The sequence below is a fragment of the Somniosus microcephalus genome, chromosome 6 (genome assembly GCF_052327205.1).
Source record: "Somniosus microcephalus isolate GS21.2 chromosome 6, FLI_Smic_1.0, whole genome shotgun sequence".
Taxonomy (NCBI): Eukaryota; Metazoa; Chordata; class Chondrichthyes; order Squaliformes; family Somniosidae; genus Somniosus; species Somniosus microcephalus.
In genome coordinates, this window is record NC_140992.1 from 11028509 (window position 1) to 11048240 (window position 19732).

Genomic DNA, 19732 nt, shown 5'->3' on the forward strand with positions numbered 1-19732 from the left:
CTCCAGGACAGTCCCGTAGCCCCCAACTGCTGTCGTCACTTGTTTTGATTGGGTAGCCCCGGTGACAACAAGAGCATCAGATGGGATGGAGATGGAATTTGATGGGATGGGATGAGATGGGAATGGAATGAGATGGGAATGGATGGGATGGAATGGATGGGATGGGAATGAGATGGGATGGGAATGAGATGAAATGGGAATGGATTGGATGGGATGGGATGAGATGGGAATGGATTGGATGGGAATGAGATGAAATGGGAATGGATTGGATGGGATGGGATGAGATGGGAATGGATTGGATGGGATGGGATGAGATGGGAATGGATTGGATGGGATGGGATGAGATGGGAATGGATAGGATCTCATTGAAACTTATAAAATTCTAAGAGGACTGGACAGACTAGATGCAGGAAGGATGTTCCCGATGGCGGGGGAGTCCAGAACCAGGGGTCACTGTCTAAGGATAAGGGGTAAGCCATTTAGGACTGAGATGAGGAGGAATTTCTTCACCCAGAGAGTGGTGAACCTGTGGAATTCTCTGCCACACAGGGCAGTTGAGGCCAATTCATTAAATATATTCAAGAAGGAGTTAGATATATTTCTTAAGGCTAAAGGGATCAAGGGGTATGGGGAGAAGGCAGGAACAGGGTACTGAATTTGGATGATCAGCCATGATCTCACTGAATGGCGGAGCAGGCTTGAGGGGCCGAATGGCCTACTCCTGCTCCTATCTTCTATGTTTCTATAGGATGGGATTGAGATGGGAATGGATTGGATGGGATGAGATGGGAATGAGATGGGAATGGATTGGATGGGATGAGATGGGAATGAGATGAGGATGAGGCGGGAATGAGTTCTGGATGTGATGGGATGTGATGAAATGAGGATGTGATGGAACGGGATTGGATGGGATAGGATAGGATGTGGGCAATTCATGACATGAATTACATAGACATTACAGCACAGAAACAGGCCATTCAGCCCAACAAGTCTGTACTGGTGTTTATTCTCCACACGAGTCTCCTCTCATTCCATCGACCTCATCTCAGCCTTTCAGCATATCTTTCTATTCCCTTTTCTCCTGAGATTTGTACTGGACTAGTTTCCTTTTGAAAGCATCAAAGCTATTTGCCTCAACCACTTCCTGTGGTATCGAGTTCCCCATTCTAACCGCTCTCTGAGTATGTTGGGTCGACAGACACTGAAACTGTCTCCCAGCCCGTTTCTCATTCCAAACAGAGAGATTGTCGAGTTGTCCAAATACCTATTTGCTTTCTGCACAATGGCAGCTGGGACACGTACCTGTGGTCTCCCCATCCCAGAAAGCATGTCTTGGACCCTTTTTGTTTCCATATCGTAATCTGGAAAGCAAGTTTAAAAAAAACACATATTAAAATTCAGTAAGGCCATTAGATGGGGGTGGACTCATTGGGAAAGACATCCGCAATCGAGCTTTGGAATTTGCAAACATAGCTTTCAATAACAGGACTTGACATTGCCAAAAAGAAAATACTGCAAATGCTGGAAATCTGAGATAAAAACAGAAAATGCTGGAGAAACTCAGCAGGTCAGGCAGCATCTGTGGAGGGTGAAACCGAGTTAACGTTTCAGGTCGATGACCTTCCGTCGGAACTGGAAAAAAGCAGGAAATGGAACAGATTTTTAAGCAAGGGTGGGGGCTGGGAAAGGGGAGAGGGGATGAAAGAACAAAAGGGAAGGTCTGTGAGAGGGTGGAAGGCGGAAGAGGTTAAGAGGCATTAAGAGATATTCAAGGCGGGAGGAGATGGTAATGGGGCAGGTGAAGAAACAAAGGATGGCTCTGGATGAAGTGTGAATTGTGCTGGCAGAATGGAAGACAGCTGCCCTGTGGGGGAGAAGAAAAAAAGACAGACAAAGAGTGTGGATAAAATATATATATGATAGGGGCCGAGGTTATGATCTGAAATTGTTGGACTCTATGTTAAGTCCGGAAGGCTGTAAATTTACCCGATTTTTTGGGGTTACCTCCAATTTTCTCTTCTTCTGAAGGAGTGAAACTATTTGCCGAGGTTCAGTCCCGGAATGCCGCTCGCCCCCCTCTGGTTCCTCAACGGGGTGACCACTCCTCCAGTACCAGTCATTTGGTGCTAGCCACTAATTAGCAGATTGATTGAACTCAATGTTATAACTTACCATGGAGGGGGAAGAGTTGAACTATACAACCTGACATGAATTAACTGAGCGGCCTGCGGGTGGCGCTGTCCAGGGAGAGTATAAATACTCGGGCACGGGCCCAGCTTGCGCAGGACATTCTTTACAGGAACTAGTGAAGGACACAACTAGACCTCCATGTTGTAAAACAGTTGATTAAAGCTTTGTTTAACGCTTAGACCAAGTGCCGAGTAGTTTTCTTACGTCACAACCTCTGGGTTTTCAGCCCACTACCATAACCACGACACTGCCTCATCCATTCTGTCTCCAGTTGTCCCTCTCAATGGGACCCAGTGAAATCTCTTATTGCTTCTTGAGTGCTGCGTTCGTACTGAGGCCCCGTTTCTCAATGTGTCAGCAGTGGGTAGCAAACTGTTCAGGCCGGGGGGGGGTCAATTGAAAATTTCAAAACTGAGATGAATAGATTTTTGTTAGGCAAGGGTATTAAGGGTTACGGAACCAAGACGGGTACAACATCAGAATGTAAGAATTGGGAGCAGGAGTCAGCCATACGGCCTCTCGAGCCTGCTCCACCATTCAATAAGATCAGGGCTGATCATCGGCCTCAACTCCACTTTCCCGCCCGATCTCCATATCCCTTGATCCCCCTAGAGTCCAAAAATCTATGGATCTCAGTCTTGAACACACGCAATGACTCAGCATCCACGGCCCTCTGGGGTGGAGTATTCCAAAGATGGAGTTGAGGTCCAGATCAGCCAGGGTCTAATTGAATGGTGGGACAGGCTCGAGGGGCCGAATAGCCTCCTCCTGCTCCTGCGTTAAGGAAATATTCCATCCCATGACACTGTTCAGGAAAAGAGGAGAGGAGCGGAGAGAAAAGTCTCCACCATGACTTTGATCTACAAGCTTATCTTCGTGGCAGATGCAAATTCCGACTCTAAAATTAATCTCCCTGTGGTGTAAGGGAAACTATGAGAACTAGAGGTTTACACAGGGGCCGGGGGCAGGGAGAGAGCGGACAGGGCAGTCACTGGGAGCTTCGCTAATTCAATCATCTGGTCTGCTTCTCTCAGTGCAAACCACAGTCTTGCCCTGGATTAACTCGAAGGCCGCAGCCAGGAACAACAATAGACCTGGCTCGGGTGCCAACACCAATCCGTGCAGCGTGTTCAGCCAGCACAGACTGCAGCTATCCCCCTTTTACAGAAGCCTGACGGCCAGATCGAGATCTGACCAACGCTGGTCTGAGAATTCTGTGCCGGGTTAGCCTCCTGGGTCATGGACAGAAAGGCAGTGAAGGAGAAAGAAAGAAAATACATGCATTTCTATAGCGTCTTTCACAACCTCAGGACGTCCCAAAGCGCTTCACAGCCAATGAAGTACTTTGTTTTTGAAGTGTAGTCACTGTTGTAATGCAGGAAATGCAGCAGCCATTTTACACACAGCAAGCTCCCACAAACAGCAATGTGATAATGACCAGATAATCTGTTTTAATGATATTGGTTGAGGGCTAAATATTGGCCCCAGGGCACCGGGGAGAGCTCCCCTGCTCTTCTTCAAAATAGTGGCCGTGGGATCTTATACATCCACCTGAGAGATGGTTTAACGTCTCATCTGAAAAATGACACCTCCGACAGTGCAGCATTCCCTCAGCACTGCACTGGGAGCGTCAGCCTAGTTTACATGTTCAAGTTCTCCGGAGTGGGACTCGAACCCACGACATTCTGACTCAAAGACGGGAGTGCCACCACCATGGGCTTTAAATCTGGCCAATGATTCCCCGTGTTATCCAACACCCCCCCAAACATTCAGTAAACCTACTTATGACGTCCCATCGCAGAAAGGCAGGTCTCCTATTTGACAGCTTTAAGGACCCGCGAGGATCTCGGTCACCGATGCTGGCTGGGACATTCGGCAGAGTACGTGCAGAACGCGAGGAAGCGAGCTGCTATTGGTGGAGGATCTGAAGGTCTCCAGAACAAATATGACTGGAGTCACATGTCGGCCCAGACCGGGTATGGACGGCAGGTTACCTTCACTAAAGGACACGTCAACCAGGTGGGTTTTATAACAACAATCTGGCAGCTCACGGTCACTATCTTTAAGCTGAATTCAAATTCTCAAACTGCCCCGTGTTAGGATTTGAACTCGTTCTCTGGATTCCTGGTCCAGTAACATCACCACTGCACCACTGTAATCCTGCATAGCTCAGGGCATTAGTAGCAGAAACGCAAGCGGGTTCTCCCGGTGTCCTAACCAACATTCCTTTGTGTTTGTGTGCGTGAGTGAGTGAGTGCGAGTGCAAGTTCTTGTGTGAGTGTGCGGGGGTGACTGTGCTAGTGGGACGGAGCGCAAGTGAGTGTGTGGGACTGAGTGTGCCAGTGGGACTGAGCGTGAGTGAGTGTGTGGGAGTGAGCGTGCGCAAGTGGGAATGGGCGAGTGAGCGCGCGAGAGTGAGCGCGCGAGAGTGGGAATGTGCGAGTGAGCGCGCAAGAGTGAGTGCGCGAGAGTGTGCGAGAGTGAGCGTGCGAGAGTGGGAATGCGCGAGTGAGTGAGAGTGAGCGCACGAGAGTGAGTGCGCGCGAGTGAGCGTGCGAAAGTGAGCATGCGCGAGTGAGCGAGTGCGAGTGTGCGTGTGGGAGTGAGCGTGCGTGAGTGGGAATGCGAGAGTGTGTGAGAGTGAGCGCGTGAGAGTGGGAATGTGCAAGTGAGTGCGCGAGAGTGTACGAGAGTGAGCGTGCGAGAGTGAGTGTGCATGCTGAAATCGTTTTTTGTTCCTTCCTAGTCGGCGCTGCGGCCTGTTGTAGCCACCCTGTTGACGAGTTACTCAGCACAGGCCGGCCATTGAGTGCGGCAGGTCCCTGGGCTGAGCAGCTCAGCTCACTGTGGGCATTGACCAGCTGAGCCAGCAGGGGGCGATGGAAGCATCCTCTTTAATATTTTTGGTATTTTGCCTCAGTTCTGGCAGATTCAGATGGTTTGTGGGTTGGATCCGATCCCTGACAGCTCTGCCAACAAAATGAACAATGGCTCTTTAACAAAACTTTCCTCTTCGCAGCCGGCACTGCCCCATGCCAGCCAACCATTGGGAAAGTCAAACAAACATGTAATGTCCCTCACAGAGGGGCGTTTATTATTCAAAGCTCCCTCCCTGATGCCTCAGTGGGTGAGGGCAGCATGCGATGCGCCACAAGCCAAGATAGTCCCAGGCTTCAATCTCGGCCTGTGCTCAGTTAGTTCGGGGGGTGAAGGGAGCCGTCGCCACTTGAGGGTTCTCCTCGGTGCAATTGGGAATAGGGGCAGGGAAAAGTGGGTCGGGGCGCAGCAATTCATCACAACCCCATCCAACTCCGCATCACCCAGCTGCCAAACGTCAGTCGTGGCTCAGTGGGCAGCACTCTCTCACCCTCTGAGTCGGAAGGTCGTGGGTTCAAGTCCCACTCCAGAGACTTGAGCACATCAGCCTAGGCTGACGCTCCCAGTGCCAGTACTGAGGGAGTGCTGCTCTGTCGGAGGTGCTGTTTTTCAGGTTGAGACGTTAAACCAAGGCCCCGTCTGCTCTCTCAGGTGGACGTAAAAGATCCCACGACCTCTATTTCGAAGAAGGGCAGGGGGAGTTCTCCCCGGTATCCTGGGCCAATATTTATTCCCCAAACAACAGATTATCCAGTCATTATCACATTGCTGTTTGTGGGAGCTTGCTGTGCGCAAAATAGCTGCCGCGTTTCCTACATTACAACAGTGACCAGACTTCAAAAAAAGTATTTCATTGGCTGTAAGGCGCTTTGGGGCGTCCTGAGGTCGTGAAAGACACCCAGCACCGAATAAGGAAATTCCGCCGTGTGTCTACCCCACGCCCCGCCCCCCCAACCCCCACTCTGCTCACTACCTTTGGCTCCCTGCTCCGCTCTCCGCCCCCTACACACTCAGGAACAGGATTGGCTGTTCTTTCACAATCTTGTTTTTTTATTGCAGAGGGGGGTTGAGGTTTTGCTCAGTAAAGAGTTGAATAAATTAACAGGAGGGGTTGGAGAGCTGCGGTAAACAGTTTTAGTGCTTTGGTGGCTGCTCTGCTTTCAATAGACAACATTCCATCTGTTCCCCAGCTCAGAGCCCCCGAGTCCTCTTCCTGGATTCGCAGGGTGCAGAGTGTAATAAACAACCCTGAAACACTTCATTACCTTTCCCCAGTGCCTTCCACACACTCCTGCACTCCAGCAACGACACTCAAATCCTTCCCAAGCTGCTGGGTCAAAGGAGTCTTGTGTTCCGGAAGAGGTGACTTTGGACAGTCTCAGGTCAACTCCCTGGGCCCCCCAACGCACAACGGTCCCAAATATCCATGACGTTACTGGCTACCTCACTCAGACAGGCCACAGGACATACCAGTGCATTAGTGGGTACTCTTCTGCATCTAACCTGTGCTGCACCTGCCCTGGGAGTGTTTGATGGGACAGTGTAGAGGGAGCTTTACTCTGTATCTAACCTGTGCTGCACCTGCCCTGGGAGTGTTTGATGTAACAGTGTAGAGTGAGCTTTACTCTGTATCTGACCCGTGCTGTACCTGCCATGGGAGTGTTTGATGTAACAGTGTAGAGGGAGCTTTACTCTGTATCTAACCCGTGCTGTAACTACCCTGGGAGTGTTTGATGTAACAGTGTAGAGGGAGCTTTACTCTGTATCTAACCCGTGCTGTACCTGCCCTGGGAGTGTTTGATGGGACAGTGTAGAGGGAGCTTTACTCGATATCTAACCCGTGCTGTACCTGCCCTGGGAGTGTTTGATGGGACAGTGTAGAGGGAGCTTTACTCTGTATCTAACCAGTGCTGTACCTGCCCTGGGAGTGTTTGATGGGACAGTGTAGAGGGAGCTTTACTCTGTATCTAACCTGTGCTGTACCTGCCCTGGGAGTGTTTGATGTAACAGTGTAGAGGGAGCTTTACTCTGTATCTAACCCGTGCTGTACCTGCCCTGGGAGTGTTTGATGGGACAGTGTAGAGGGAGCTTTACTCGATATCTAACCCGTGCTGTACCTGCCCTGGGAGTGTTTGATGGGACAGTGTAGAGGGAGCTTTACTCTGTATCTAACCAGTGCTGTACCTGCCCTGGGAGTGTTTGATGGGACAGTGTAGAGGGAGCTTTACTCTGTATCTAACCCGTGCTGTACCTGCCCTAGCAGTGTTTGATGGGACAGTGTAGAGGGAGCTTTACTCTGTATCTAACCCGTGCTGTACCTGCCCTGGGAGTGTTTGATGGTAGTGTAGAGGGAGCTTTACTCTGTACCTAACCCGTGCTGTACCTGCCCTGGGAGTGTTTGATGGGACAGTGTAGAGGGAGCTTTACTCTGTATCTAACCCATGCTGTAACTACCCTGGGAGTGTTTGATGTAACAGTGTAGAGGGAGCTTTACTCTGTATCTAACCCATGCTGTACCTGCCCTGGGAGTGTTTGATGGGACAGTGTAGAGGGAGCTTTACTCTGTATTTAACCCGTGCTGTACCTGCCCTAGGAGTGTTTGATGGGACAGTGTAGAGGGAGCTTTACTCTGTATCTAACCCGTGCTGTACCTGCCCTGGGAGTGTTTGATGGGACAGTGTAGAGGGAGCTTTACTCTGTACCTAACCCGTGCTGTACCTGCCCTGGGAGTGTTTGATGGGAGAGTGTAGAGGGAGGTTTACTCTGTACCTAACCCGTGCTGTACCTGCCCTGGGAGTGTTTGATGGGAGAGTGTAGAGGGAGGTTTACTCTGTACCTAACCCGTGCTGTACCTGCCCTGGGAGTGTTTGATGGGGCAGTGTAGAGGGAGCTTTACTCTGTATCTAACCCGTGCTGTACCTGCCCTGGGAGTGTTTGATGGGGCAGTGTAGAGGGAGCTTTACTCTGTATCTAACCCGTGCTGTACCTGCCCTGGGAGTGTTTGATGGGGCAGTGTAGAGGGAGCTTTACTCTGTACCTAACCCGTGCTGTACCTGCCCTGGGAGTGTTTGGTGGGACAGTGTAGAGGGAGCTTTACTCTGTATCTAACCCGTGCTGTACCTGCCCTGGGAGTGTTTGATGGGACAGTGTAGAGGGAGCTTTACTCTGTATCTAACCCGTGCTGTACCTGCCCTGGGAGTGTTTGATGGGACAGTGTACAGGGAGCTTTACTCTGTACCTAACCCGTGCTGTACCTGCCCTGGGAGTGTTCAAGACTCGCGATCCCTTTCCCATTTCGATTTGTACCAATTCACAAATGAAAGAAATGCATTGTGAAAAGTGGCAATGTCCAGCAGTGCTGGAAGTTGCGATTGCAATGGTTCCTGTACGCGGAACAGCCGCTTAGCGAGCCTGATTTGTATTGTCTGCCTTTACCACCTGTGTCTCAGTCTAAACAGAGGATGTATTAATAAGGAAATGGAGAAAGGTGGGCGTAAGATTGAGAGGAAGTGTTCCCCAACAGGAACCTTTGATTGTGCAGTTGGACAATGGACGGGAGCCAAGGACCTTTCCCGCACTCCAGTGTTCGGCTGCCCAACTGGGGATCTGGAACCCAGCTCTCTTCAACTTGCTGTGGCCTGACCCTTAAACACCATCCTGAGACTGCGCTCCTTGACCTGGTGGGCAGGTCGGCACACAGCCAATGACCCCGAGAGCTGCCGGGTGTATAACCCACCCAGGCCAGACAGCTCAAAAGATTGGAGCCAGACTAACAGGAGTGCACCGGCCTCCTGGTAGCGGGGGGGAGGGTGGCAGTTGTGAGTCAGGCTGACGACCCGTCCAGGTAAAGATGTCTTTCATCATTGAAACGACCCAAAGCCAAGACGAGTCTGTTCCCGACGGGCAAATATCAACATCATCTGTGGAGAACTGGTGTGTGCGGGGAGATGATGCCCCGACCGCAGTCACATATGTCACTCTGGACACACAGCAGTGGAAGAAGTGAGTTTCCAGAGACTCGAGCCTCATAATCCAGGCTGGCACGCCCAGTGCCAGTACTGAGGGAGCGCTGCACTGTCGGAGGTCTTTCAGATGAGACGTTAAACCGAGGCCCCGTCTGCCCTCTCAGGTGGACGTGAAAGGTCCCACGGCCACTATTTTGAAGAAGAGCAGGGGAGTTCTCCCCGGTGTCCTGGCCAAGATTTATCCCTCAATCAACATCACTTAAATAAACAGATTACCTGGTCATTATCACATTGCTGTTTGTGGGAGCTTGCTGTGCGCAAATTGGCTGCCGAGTTTCCCACATTGCAACAATGACTACACTTCAAAAAGTACTTCATTGGCTGTAAAGCACCTTGGGACATCCTGAGGTGGTGAAAGGCGCTATATAAATGCAAGTTCTTTCTTTCTTTCCTCATGTATCACTAGGCATAGGAGATGCTAACTAACTAACTAACTCTAATTAACTCCCTAGACATGAGTCTCAACCACGTTGGAGAATGGAGAGGTCTTAGAAACATAGAAGATAGGAGCGGGAGTAGGCCATTCGGCCCCTCGAGCCTGCTCCGCCATTCAATGAGATCATGGCTGATCATCCAAACTCAGTACCCTGTCCCTGCCTTCTCCCCATATCCCTTGATCCCTTTAGCCTTGAATATATTTAATGAATTGGCCTCAACTGCCTTCTGTGGTAGCGAATTCCACAGGTTCACCACTCTCTGGGTGAAGAAATTCCTCCTCATTTCTGTCCTAAATGGCTTACCCCTTCTCCTTAGACTGTGACCCCTGGTTCTGGACTCCCCCGCCATCGGGAACATCCTTCCTGCATCTAGTCTGTCTAGTCCTGTTAGAATTTTATAAGTTTCAATGAGATCCCCTCTCATTCTTCTAAACTCCAGCGAGTACAAGCCCAATCGACCCAATCTCTCCTCGTACATCATTCCTGCCATCCCAGGTATCAGCCTGGTGAATCTTCGCTGAACTCCCTCCATGGCAAGAACATCCTTCCTCAGGTAAGGCGACCAAAACTGCACACACTAGATATTTGTGCTCAAATCTCTGGAGTGGGGCTTCTGACTCAGAGGCAAGGCTGGATTATGAGGCTCGAGTCTCTGGAAACTCACTTCTTCCACTGCTGTGTGTCCAGAGTGACATATGTGACTGCGGTCGGGGTATCATCTCCCCGCACACACCAGTTCTCCACAGATGATGCAGAGTCGGTCTAGAATTGCCGGGGGCCTTTAATGCGGCCGATGCTTTACCCACTCGGGGGGCTCAGGCCTCTCTCAGGCGGGCAGTCTTCTGTCTATTCCACTGCTCGATACTTATTGGCCCAGGAGCGACTGGAAAGACAGTTCTGCTGAAAAGCAGAGAATACCTCTCCTTTCTCTTTCACTCTCTGTCCTCTTTTCCTGCCCCTCGCTCACACGCTCTCCTATCTGTCTATCTCTCCCTCGCCATCTCTCTCTCCCTCTTGTTTCTGACTCTTTTTTCTCGCTCTCTCTCTCCATCTGTCTCTCCCTCCCTCTTTTCCAGCCCCTCACTCATACTCTCTCTTGTTCCTGCCTCTCTTTCCTTCTCTCTCCCTCTTTTCCTGTCCAACGCAAACACCATTGCGGGATATTGTGACCAATCGGACCGCGGGGGGTTAAGGGGCGAGGTCCACGCACAGCCCACCTAGTCGGGGTGACTGGGCATTGGCAGCAGTGGCCGCTTTGCCAGCAACGCCAGCAACGCCCTCTTCCCGAAAACTGAAGGGAAACTCTTGACTTTAAAAAAAATTTGTTTATGGGGTGTGGGCGTCGCTGGCAAGGCCGGCATTTATTGCCCACCCCTAATTGCCCTTGAAAAGGTGGCGATGAACCGCCTTCTTGAACCGCTGCAGTCCGTGTGGTGAAGGTACTCGCACAGTGCTGTTAGGGAGGGAGTTCCAGGATTTTGACCCAGTGACGATGAAGGAACGGCCGATATATTTCCAAGTCAGGATGGTGTGTGACTTGGAGGGGAACTTGGAGGTGGTGGTGTTCCCATGCGCCTGCTGCCCTTGTCCTTCTAGGTGGAAGAGGTCGCGGGTTTGGGAGGTGCTGCCGAAGAAGCCTTGGCGAGTTGCTGCAGTGCATCTTGTAGATGGTACACACTGCAGCCATGGTGCGCCGGTGGTGGAGGGAGTGAATGTTTAAGGTGGTGGATGGGGTGCCAATCAAGCGGGCTGCTTTATCCTGGATGGTGTCAAACTCCTTGAGTGTTGTTGGAGCTGCACTCATCCAGGCAAGTGGAGAGTATTCCATCACACTCCTGACTTGTGCCTTGTCGATGGTGGAAAGGCTTTGGGGAGTCAGGAGGTGAGACACTCGCCGCAGAATACCCAGCCTCTGACCTGCTCTTGTTGCCACAGTATTTATGTGGCTGGTCCAGTTCAGTTTTGGGGATGTGGGTGCCAGTCCTCTGCTGCAGCCCAGATTTCACCCCTCTGTTTTAGGCATTCCGACAAGGCCCAACATGGTGGTGTGCCTTTGCCTTGGAAGATGTCATAGGTCAGTGTTTTTTGCCACAGAAGATTTAACACAGGATATAGCATTTTTTTCCTTTTTTAATAAAAACACTACTATAAACGTTCAAAGTGAATTATAGTTCAGAAATATTTCAACGAGAATAAGCTATCATTAAATTTCCCAGTGTTCCTGTCCGTGTTTGCGCACTGCTGCCTCAGTGGCAGGAGTCCAATCTAAATAAGGCAGGCTTTTTTTTTGAAGGGTTCGTGTGATGTACCAGGCGCCTTTTGGACAGACCAGCAGGAATGTCCGACTGGAGCCGAGGACAATTTCGAGGGATCCAGGCTTCAATCTGAACCAGGTCGGAGATATTCCGAGCTCAAATCTGAGTCAGAAGGTCGTGGATGCAAGTCCCACTCCTCCAGAGACTTGAGCAGATAACCTGGGCTAACGCTCCCAGTGCCGGTACTGAGGGAGCGCCGCACCGTCGGAGGTGCCGTCTTTCGGATGGGACATTAAACCGAGGCCCCATTTAGCCTCTCGGGTGGATATAAAAAGATCCCATGGCTACTATTTCGAAGAAGAGCAGGGGGAGTTATCCCCGGTGTCCTGGGGCCAATATTTATCCCTCAACCAACATCACTAAAACAGATTATCTGGTCGTTATCACATTGCTGTTTGTGGGAGCTTCCTGTGCGCAAATTGGTTGCTGCGTTTCCCTACATTACAACAGTGACCACACTTTAAAAAGTACTTCATTGGCTGTAAAGCGCTTTGGGACACCCTGAGGTCGTGAAAGGCGCTATAGAAATGCAAGTCTTTCTTTCTTTCATTATCCGCACTGCGTGCTCGCACGAGGCTGGGGAGTGTGTGCGCGAGGAGAATCACCCCAACAGGCTGTTTAGACCTTCAGGAGAAAGAGTCAGGAGGTGCAGACACACGGAGCAGGTGCGTGACTCAAATTCTGCCAACTCCCTCTCTCTCCCGTCAAACATTCTCAGGGTCTGAAAGTCAAGGCTTGGAGCACATTGTGTCAGCACATTGCCGTATGGAAAACCAACCACAGTACATCTTCTTTTCTCTCAGGAATGTCACGTCCCGTACTTTTTTTAACCTGAAAGATTAAAACAAAACTGGAGATTTAACCCGGGAGGGGAGAGGGGGACGAGTTGGCTACGGGTGGGTTTAGACCGGAGGGAGAGAGAGAGAGCGCGACTCCGCAATCGAGTACAGGGTTACTGTCTGTCAGGGAGAGTTCCTGAAACAAGGAAATACGTTGTGCTTTGTCAGGCTGGAAACTGATAGCCTTTCCTCAGCTGACAAGAATTCGGCTGCTATGGCAACCGACTTCTTACAAAGCGGCCTGAGATTGTGGTGAGGAAACGCGATCCTTTCGAGCTCGGGGGGTGGTGGTGGGGGAGGCGGGGGGGGGGGGGGAGGGTGGTGGGAGACAGACAGGAGGGCGTCTGTTACTGTGCGATCGGCCAGGGGGGGAAATAGAGGGGTCTCGACAGCTGCTGATCTTGGAAGAGGGGGGACGGGAGGGGACCGTGCGCTCATTCTCAGCTCTGCCAATGTGACCACCTCCCTCTCCCACCCCCACCATTCCAATTCCCTTCCCCCCCCTCCCCAGCCCCACCAACCCGAAGGGGTCGGTTCCTGGCAGGGGGTACAGGTCCACAGATGCCAGCTGACACACCCAGTTCCTCACCCAATTTGCCTTTCCTCATGTGAGAGCCTCGGCAGGCTGTTTGACCATGGGAGCTTCACAGCCGACGAGCCTGATCCATCAATTAGCGACTGTCTCTCTCTCACCGGGGTGGTGGGGAATGAGCGATGGGGTGCCACAGACGGCCCTGACCCTGTCTACACCCGCCATGGGGACACCGAGCTAGGACCCCGCGCAGTGCCTGTACAACCCGGTGGCTCCAAGGGAGCGCTGGGATAACCATCCTTACCTTGGATCTCCTGCTCGTTCATCCTGGGGCTGCTCCTTGCCCTCCGTTCCGGCTTCTTGATGCCTGTCCCTCCTCCCCCGCCCCCTCCCACCCCCGCCACACACGGCCCCTTCCCGTAGCCGTTGTATATCGTTGTGCAGGAGCTGATGTGGTTCTTGTAGATGGAGGAGGGCGGGCTGTTCAATCGGTTCTGTCGGTCAATCTTGAGCTTTTTGTGCAGTCGGTCGTGTTTGCTGTACTGGTCTTCCCTCGTGATGTAACTGGACATCCCATACAGAGGTATGAATTCTGCTCAAGAAAAAAAACAACCATGAAAGAATAAGAAAGAAAGAAAGTAAGTGAGAGAGAGAGTGAGAGAATGAGAGAAAGAAAGAAGGAAGGAAAGATCAGAGCTAATTTGAGGGAACAGTGTAGAGTGAGGTCAATCAGAGTTGAATTGTTAGGTACCTCTCTAGATTACTAGTCCAGTAATATAACCACTACACTCCCGTACCCCTCTAGATTACTAGTCCAGTAATATAACCACTCCACTCCCGTACCCCTCTAGATTACTAGTCCAGTAATATAACCACTCCACTCCCGTACCCCTCTAGATTACTAGTCCGGTAATATAACCACTCCACTCCTGTACCCCTCTAGATTACTAGTCCAGTAATATAACCACTCCACTCCCGTACCCCTCTAGATTACTAGTCCAGTAATATAACCCCTCCACTCCCGTACCCCTCTAGATTACTAGTCCAGTAATATAACCACTCCACTCCCGTACCCCTCTGGATTACTAGTCCAGTAATATAACCCCTCCACTCCCGTACCCCTCTAGATTACTAGTCCAGTAATATAACCACTACACTCCCGTACCCCTCTAGATTACTAGTCCAGTAATATAACCACTACACTCCCGTACCCCTCTAGATTACTAGTCCAGTAATCTAACCACTCCACTCCCGTACCCCTCTAGATTACTAGTCCAGTAATATAACCACTCCACTCCCGTACCCCTCTAGATTACTAGTCCAGTAATATAACCACTCCACTCCCGTACCCCTCTAGATTACTAGTCCAGTAATATAACCACTACACTCCCGTACCCCTCTAGATTACTAGTCCAGTAATATAACCACTACACTCCCGTACCCCTCTAGATTACTAGTCCAGTAATCTAACCACTCCACTCCCGTACCCCTCTAGATTACGAGTCCAGTAATATAACCACTCCACTCCCGTACCCCTCTAGATTACTAGTCCAGTAATATAACCACTACACTCCCGTACCCCTCTAGATTACTAGTCCAGTAATATAACCACTACACTCCCGTACCCCTCTAGATTACTAGTCCAGTAATATAACCACTCCACTCCCGTACCCCTCTAGATTACTAGTCCAGTAATATAACCACTCCACTCCCGTACCCCTCTAGATTACTAGTCCAGTAATATAACCACTCCACTCCCGTACCCCTCGAGATTACTAGTCCAGTAATATAACCACTCCACTCCCGTACATCTCTAGATTACTAGTCCATTAATATAACCACTACACTCCTGTACCCACGCTTTTCGATATGTGCTGCTCTGAAGCGAGCTCCACTGCAGGGAATGTGACTGATTTGACATCCAACACTGAGAATTACATCAAAGGTCTCTGGTATTTGTCAGACAAAACCCTCACCAAACACATAGAAACATAGAAGATAGGAGCAGGAGTAGGCCATTCAGCCCCTCGAGCCTGCTCCGCCATTCAATGCGATCATGGCTGATCATCCAAATTCAGTACCCTGTCCCTGCCTTCTCCCCATATCCCTTGATCCCTTTAGCCTTAAGAAATATATCCAACTCCTTCTTGAAAATATTTAATGAATTGGCCTCCACTGCCTTCTGTGGTAGAGAATTCCACAGGTTCACCACTCTCTGGGTGAAGAAATTCCTCCTCATTTCTGTCCTAAATGGCTTACCCCTTATCCTTAGACTGTGACCCCTGGTTCTGGACTCCCCGACCATCGGGAACATCCTTCCTGCTTCTAGTCTGTCCAGTCCTGTCAGAATTTTATAAGTTTCAATGAGATCCCCTCTCATTCTTCTAAACTCCACCGAGTATAAGCCCAAACGACCCAATCACTCCTCATACGTCATTCCTGCCATCCCAGGTATCAGCCTGGTGAATCTTCGCTGAACTCTTTCCATGGCAAGAACATCCTTCCTCAGGTAAGGCGACCAAAACTGCACACAATACTCAAGGTGTGGTCTCACCAAGGCCCTGTACAACTGTAGCAAGACATCCTTGTTCCTGTACTCAAACCCTCTCGCTACAAAGGCCAACATACCATTTGCCTTCTTAACCGCCTGCTGCACCTGCATGCTTACCTTCAGTGACTGGTGCACAAGAACACCCAGGTCTCATTGCACTTCCCCTTCTCCCGATCTATTGCCATTCAGATAATACTCTGCCTTCCTGTTTTTGACACCAAAGTGGATAACCTCACATTTATCCACGTTATATTGCATCTGCCATGCTTCTGCCCAATCACCCAACCTGTCCAAATCATCCTGGAGTTTCTCGGCATCCTCCTCACAGCACACACGCCCACCCAGCTTTGTGTCGTCTGCAAATTTGGAGATATTACATCTAGTTCCCTTGTCTAGATCATTAATATATATTGTGAATAGCTGGGGTCCAAGGACTGATCCCTGCGGTACCCCACTAGTCACTGCCTGCCACTCGGAAAAAGACCCGTTTATTCCAACTCTTTGCTTTCTGTCTGCCAACCAGTTCTCTATCCAAGCCAATACCTTGCCCCCAATCCCATGTGCCTTAACTTTACACACTAATCTCTTATGCAGGACCTTATCGAAAGCCTGCTGAAAGTCCAAATACACCACATCCACTGGTTCTCCCTTATCTATTTTACCAGTTACATCCTCAAAAAATTCCAGTAGATTAGTCAAGCACGAGTTACCTTTTGTAAATCCATGTTGACTTTGTCCGATCCTGTCACTGTTTTCCAAGTGCTCTGCTATTACATCTTTTATAATGGACTCTCACATTTTCCCCACTACCGATGTTAGGCTTACCGGTCTGTAATTCCCCGTTTTCTCTCTACCACCTTTTTTGAATAGTGGGGTAACATTAGCTACCCTCCAATCCATGGGTACTGTTCCAGATTCTATCAAATGTTGGAAGATGATCAGCAATGCATCTACTATTTCTAGGGCCACTTCCTTAAGTACCCTAGGATGTAGATTATCAGGCCCTGGGGATTTATCGGCCTTCAATCCCGTCAATTTCCCTAACACCATTTCCCTACAAATACTGATTTCTTTCAGTTCCTCCCTTTCATCAGAACCTATGTTCCCCAAGATCTCTGGGAGGTTATTTGTGTCCTCCTTTGTGAAGACAGAACCAAAGTATGTATTTAATTGGTCTGCCATTTCTTGGTTCCCCATTATAAATTCCCCTGATTCTGACTGCAAGGGACCTACGCTTGACTTCACCAATCTTTTTCTCTTCACATATCTATAAAATCTTTTACAGTCAGTTCTTATGTTCCCTGAAAGCTTACTCTCATATTCTATTTCCCCCCTCTTAATTAATCCCTTTGTCCTCCTTTGTTGAATCCTAAACTGCTCCCAATCCTGAGGTTTACTGCTTTTTCTGGCCAATTTATATGTCCTCTCCTTGGATCTTATGTTATCCCTAATTTCCCTTGTTAGCCACGGTTGAGTCACCTTTTTTGTTTTATTTTTATGCCAAACTGGGACGAACAAATTCTGTAGTTCATCCATGCAGTCTTTGAATGTTTGCCATTGCCTATCCACCGTCAACCCTTTGAGTGACATTCCCCTATCAATCATACCCAACTCGCGCCTCATACCATCATAGTTTCTTTTATTTAAATTCAGGACCCTAGTCTCTGAGTCAACTACTTCATTCTCCATCTTAATGAAGAATTCGATCATATTATGATCGCTCCGACCCAAGGGGCCTCGTACAACAAGATTGCTAATTAATCCTTTCTCATTACATAATACCCAGTCTAAGATGGCCCGATCTCTGGTTGGTTCCTCGACATATTGGTCCAGGGAACCATCCAGAAATTCCTCCTCCACAGTATTGTTACTAATTTGGTTAGCCCAATCTATATGTAGATTAAAGTCACCCATGATGACTGCTGTGCCCTTATTGCCCGCTTCTCTAATTTCCTGTTTAATGCCATCCCGACCTCCGCATTACTGTTTGGAGGTCTGTATACAACTCCCACTAACGTTTTCTGCCCCTTGGTATTTCTCAGTTCTACCCATACAGATTCCACATCATTGGAGCTAATATCCTTCCTTACTATTGTGTTAATCCCTTCTTTAACCAGCAATGCTACCCTACCTCCCTTTCCTTTTTGCCTATCTTTCCTGAATATTGAATACCCCTGGATGTTGAGTTCCCAGCCTTGGCCACCCTGGAGCCATGTTTCCGTAATCCCACAAATCATATTCGTTTACCTCTATTTGCGCAGCTAATTCATCCACCTTATTACGAATGCTGCTCGCATTAAGACACAAAGCCTTCAGGCTTGTTTTTTTAACGCTCTTACACAAAGCCAATCCTTCATCAGAAGACGCACGCTGGTCTTTATCAGCCGCAGTGGGGTGTGAACCCCAAGGACTGCCCTCCGACACCCATCTCCTACCACAGAATAACCTTTGCGGGAAATATCATTGTATATTCCAGCACAGGAGGAGGCCACTCGGCCCGCCGTGCCTGTGCTGTCTCTTTGAACGAGCTCTCCAAGTAATCCGACTCGCCCCAACACCCGCTCCTTCCCCATAGCCCTGGACTATTTTCTTCCCTTAAAGTATTTAGCCAACCTAGTCCTGCCACCTTGAACGATTTGCGTATTGCGCACTCGATGATTTGCCTCCGTCTGCTCGCTGCTTACCTTGCTCCCCGTATATTGTTGGCGGGAGATGGTGTTGAAAGAACTGAGGTGGTAGGTCACCCGGCCCGGTGACTGGGGGGTAGTAGGCCGCGTGCGAGTGAGGGATGAGATGAGGGTGGTGTGTGATGAATGGAGGCAGGTGATGGGTCGGAGAGATGGCCGACGGGTAGCTTGGCGGGAAGCACTCCGGAGACTGTGGAGTGACCACCACCCTGCGGACCCCCGTGTTATCCTCGATCACCTGTGAGTGGAAAGATGAGAGAGAGAGAGAAAATTAAGTCGTGCCTCGTAACATCTACCGATAGAACGGGCTTCCCCTTCCAATCCTCACCCTGCGTTCATATCGCGCCTCAGCACGTCCCAAAGCCCGTCACAACCGACAGATTCGGTAGCCAAGCAACACGGCCAATACAGAAAGAAAGCAGAGTGTCGGCCGGGGTCAGTGGGTAAACACTCCCGCCTCCCGAGTCAGCAGGTGGTGGGTTCAAGTCCCACTCCAGAGACTTGAGCACAAAATCCAGGTCGACACTCCCAGTGCCAGTACTGAGGGAGTGCTGCACTGCCGGAGGTGCCGTCTTTCAGATGCGACGTTAAACCGAGGCCCCCGTCTGCTCTCTCTCAGGTGTTAGTAAAAGATCTCAAGGCCACTATTTCAAAGGTGAGCAGGGCAGTTTGCCCCTGTGTCCTGGGACAATATTTATCCCTCGACCAACGTCACTCTTAGAAGACAGATTATCTGATCATTTATCTATTTGCTGTTTGTGGGAGCTTGCTGTGCGCAAATTGGCTGCTGCGTTGCCTACATTACTACAATTCAAGAGTATTTCATTGGCTGTGAAGCGCTTTGGGACGTCCTGAGGTGGTGAGAGGCGCTGGAGAAATGCAAGTTCGTTCTTTCTTCTAATATACACACAAGCTCGCACAAAACCAACCAACGATCAGATCATCTGTTTTTGGCTGAATGTTGACTCAGGAGGGGTCCCGTTCCCCCCAAATACAGCTATGGGATTGTTTACACCGACCCAGACAGGCCAACAGGACCTTGCTTTGACATCTTAACAACGCTGCTCTGGAATGTCAGCCTGGATTACGGGTTTGATTATAACCCCCGGGCGGGCTCGAGAGCCACATCGACTGGAGGGCCCTGTTTCAGGCCCGTGGGAGGGCAGTTATTTTAACTCTCGGGGCTCATTTAAATGCCACCGAACCACTTCACCGCCTGGGCTGTCAGGTAGGTGTTGGGCAGGGGGGGTGTTGGTGAGCGGGAGGGAAGGGGTGAGGT

At 50.0% G+C, this 19732-nt stretch overlaps 1 protein-coding gene across 1 annotated transcript in view; it reads right to left on the minus strand.

Annotated features, from left to right (window-relative positions):
* The window catches only part of fndc3ba (fibronectin type III domain containing 3Ba), a 480942-nt gene that overhangs the window by 180464 nt on the left and 280746 nt on the right, over positions 1-19732 (minus strand). The window contains exons 5-7 of the mRNA XM_085989714.1: positions 18451-18691; positions 13520-13807; positions 1303-1361 (exon numbers count right to left, since the gene is read on the minus strand). Coding sequence (XP_085845840.1) covers positions 1303-1361; positions 13520-13807; positions 18451-18691 — 588 coding nt within the window. The remainder of the gene's footprint in view (positions 1-1302; positions 1362-13519; positions 13808-18450; positions 18692-19732) is intronic.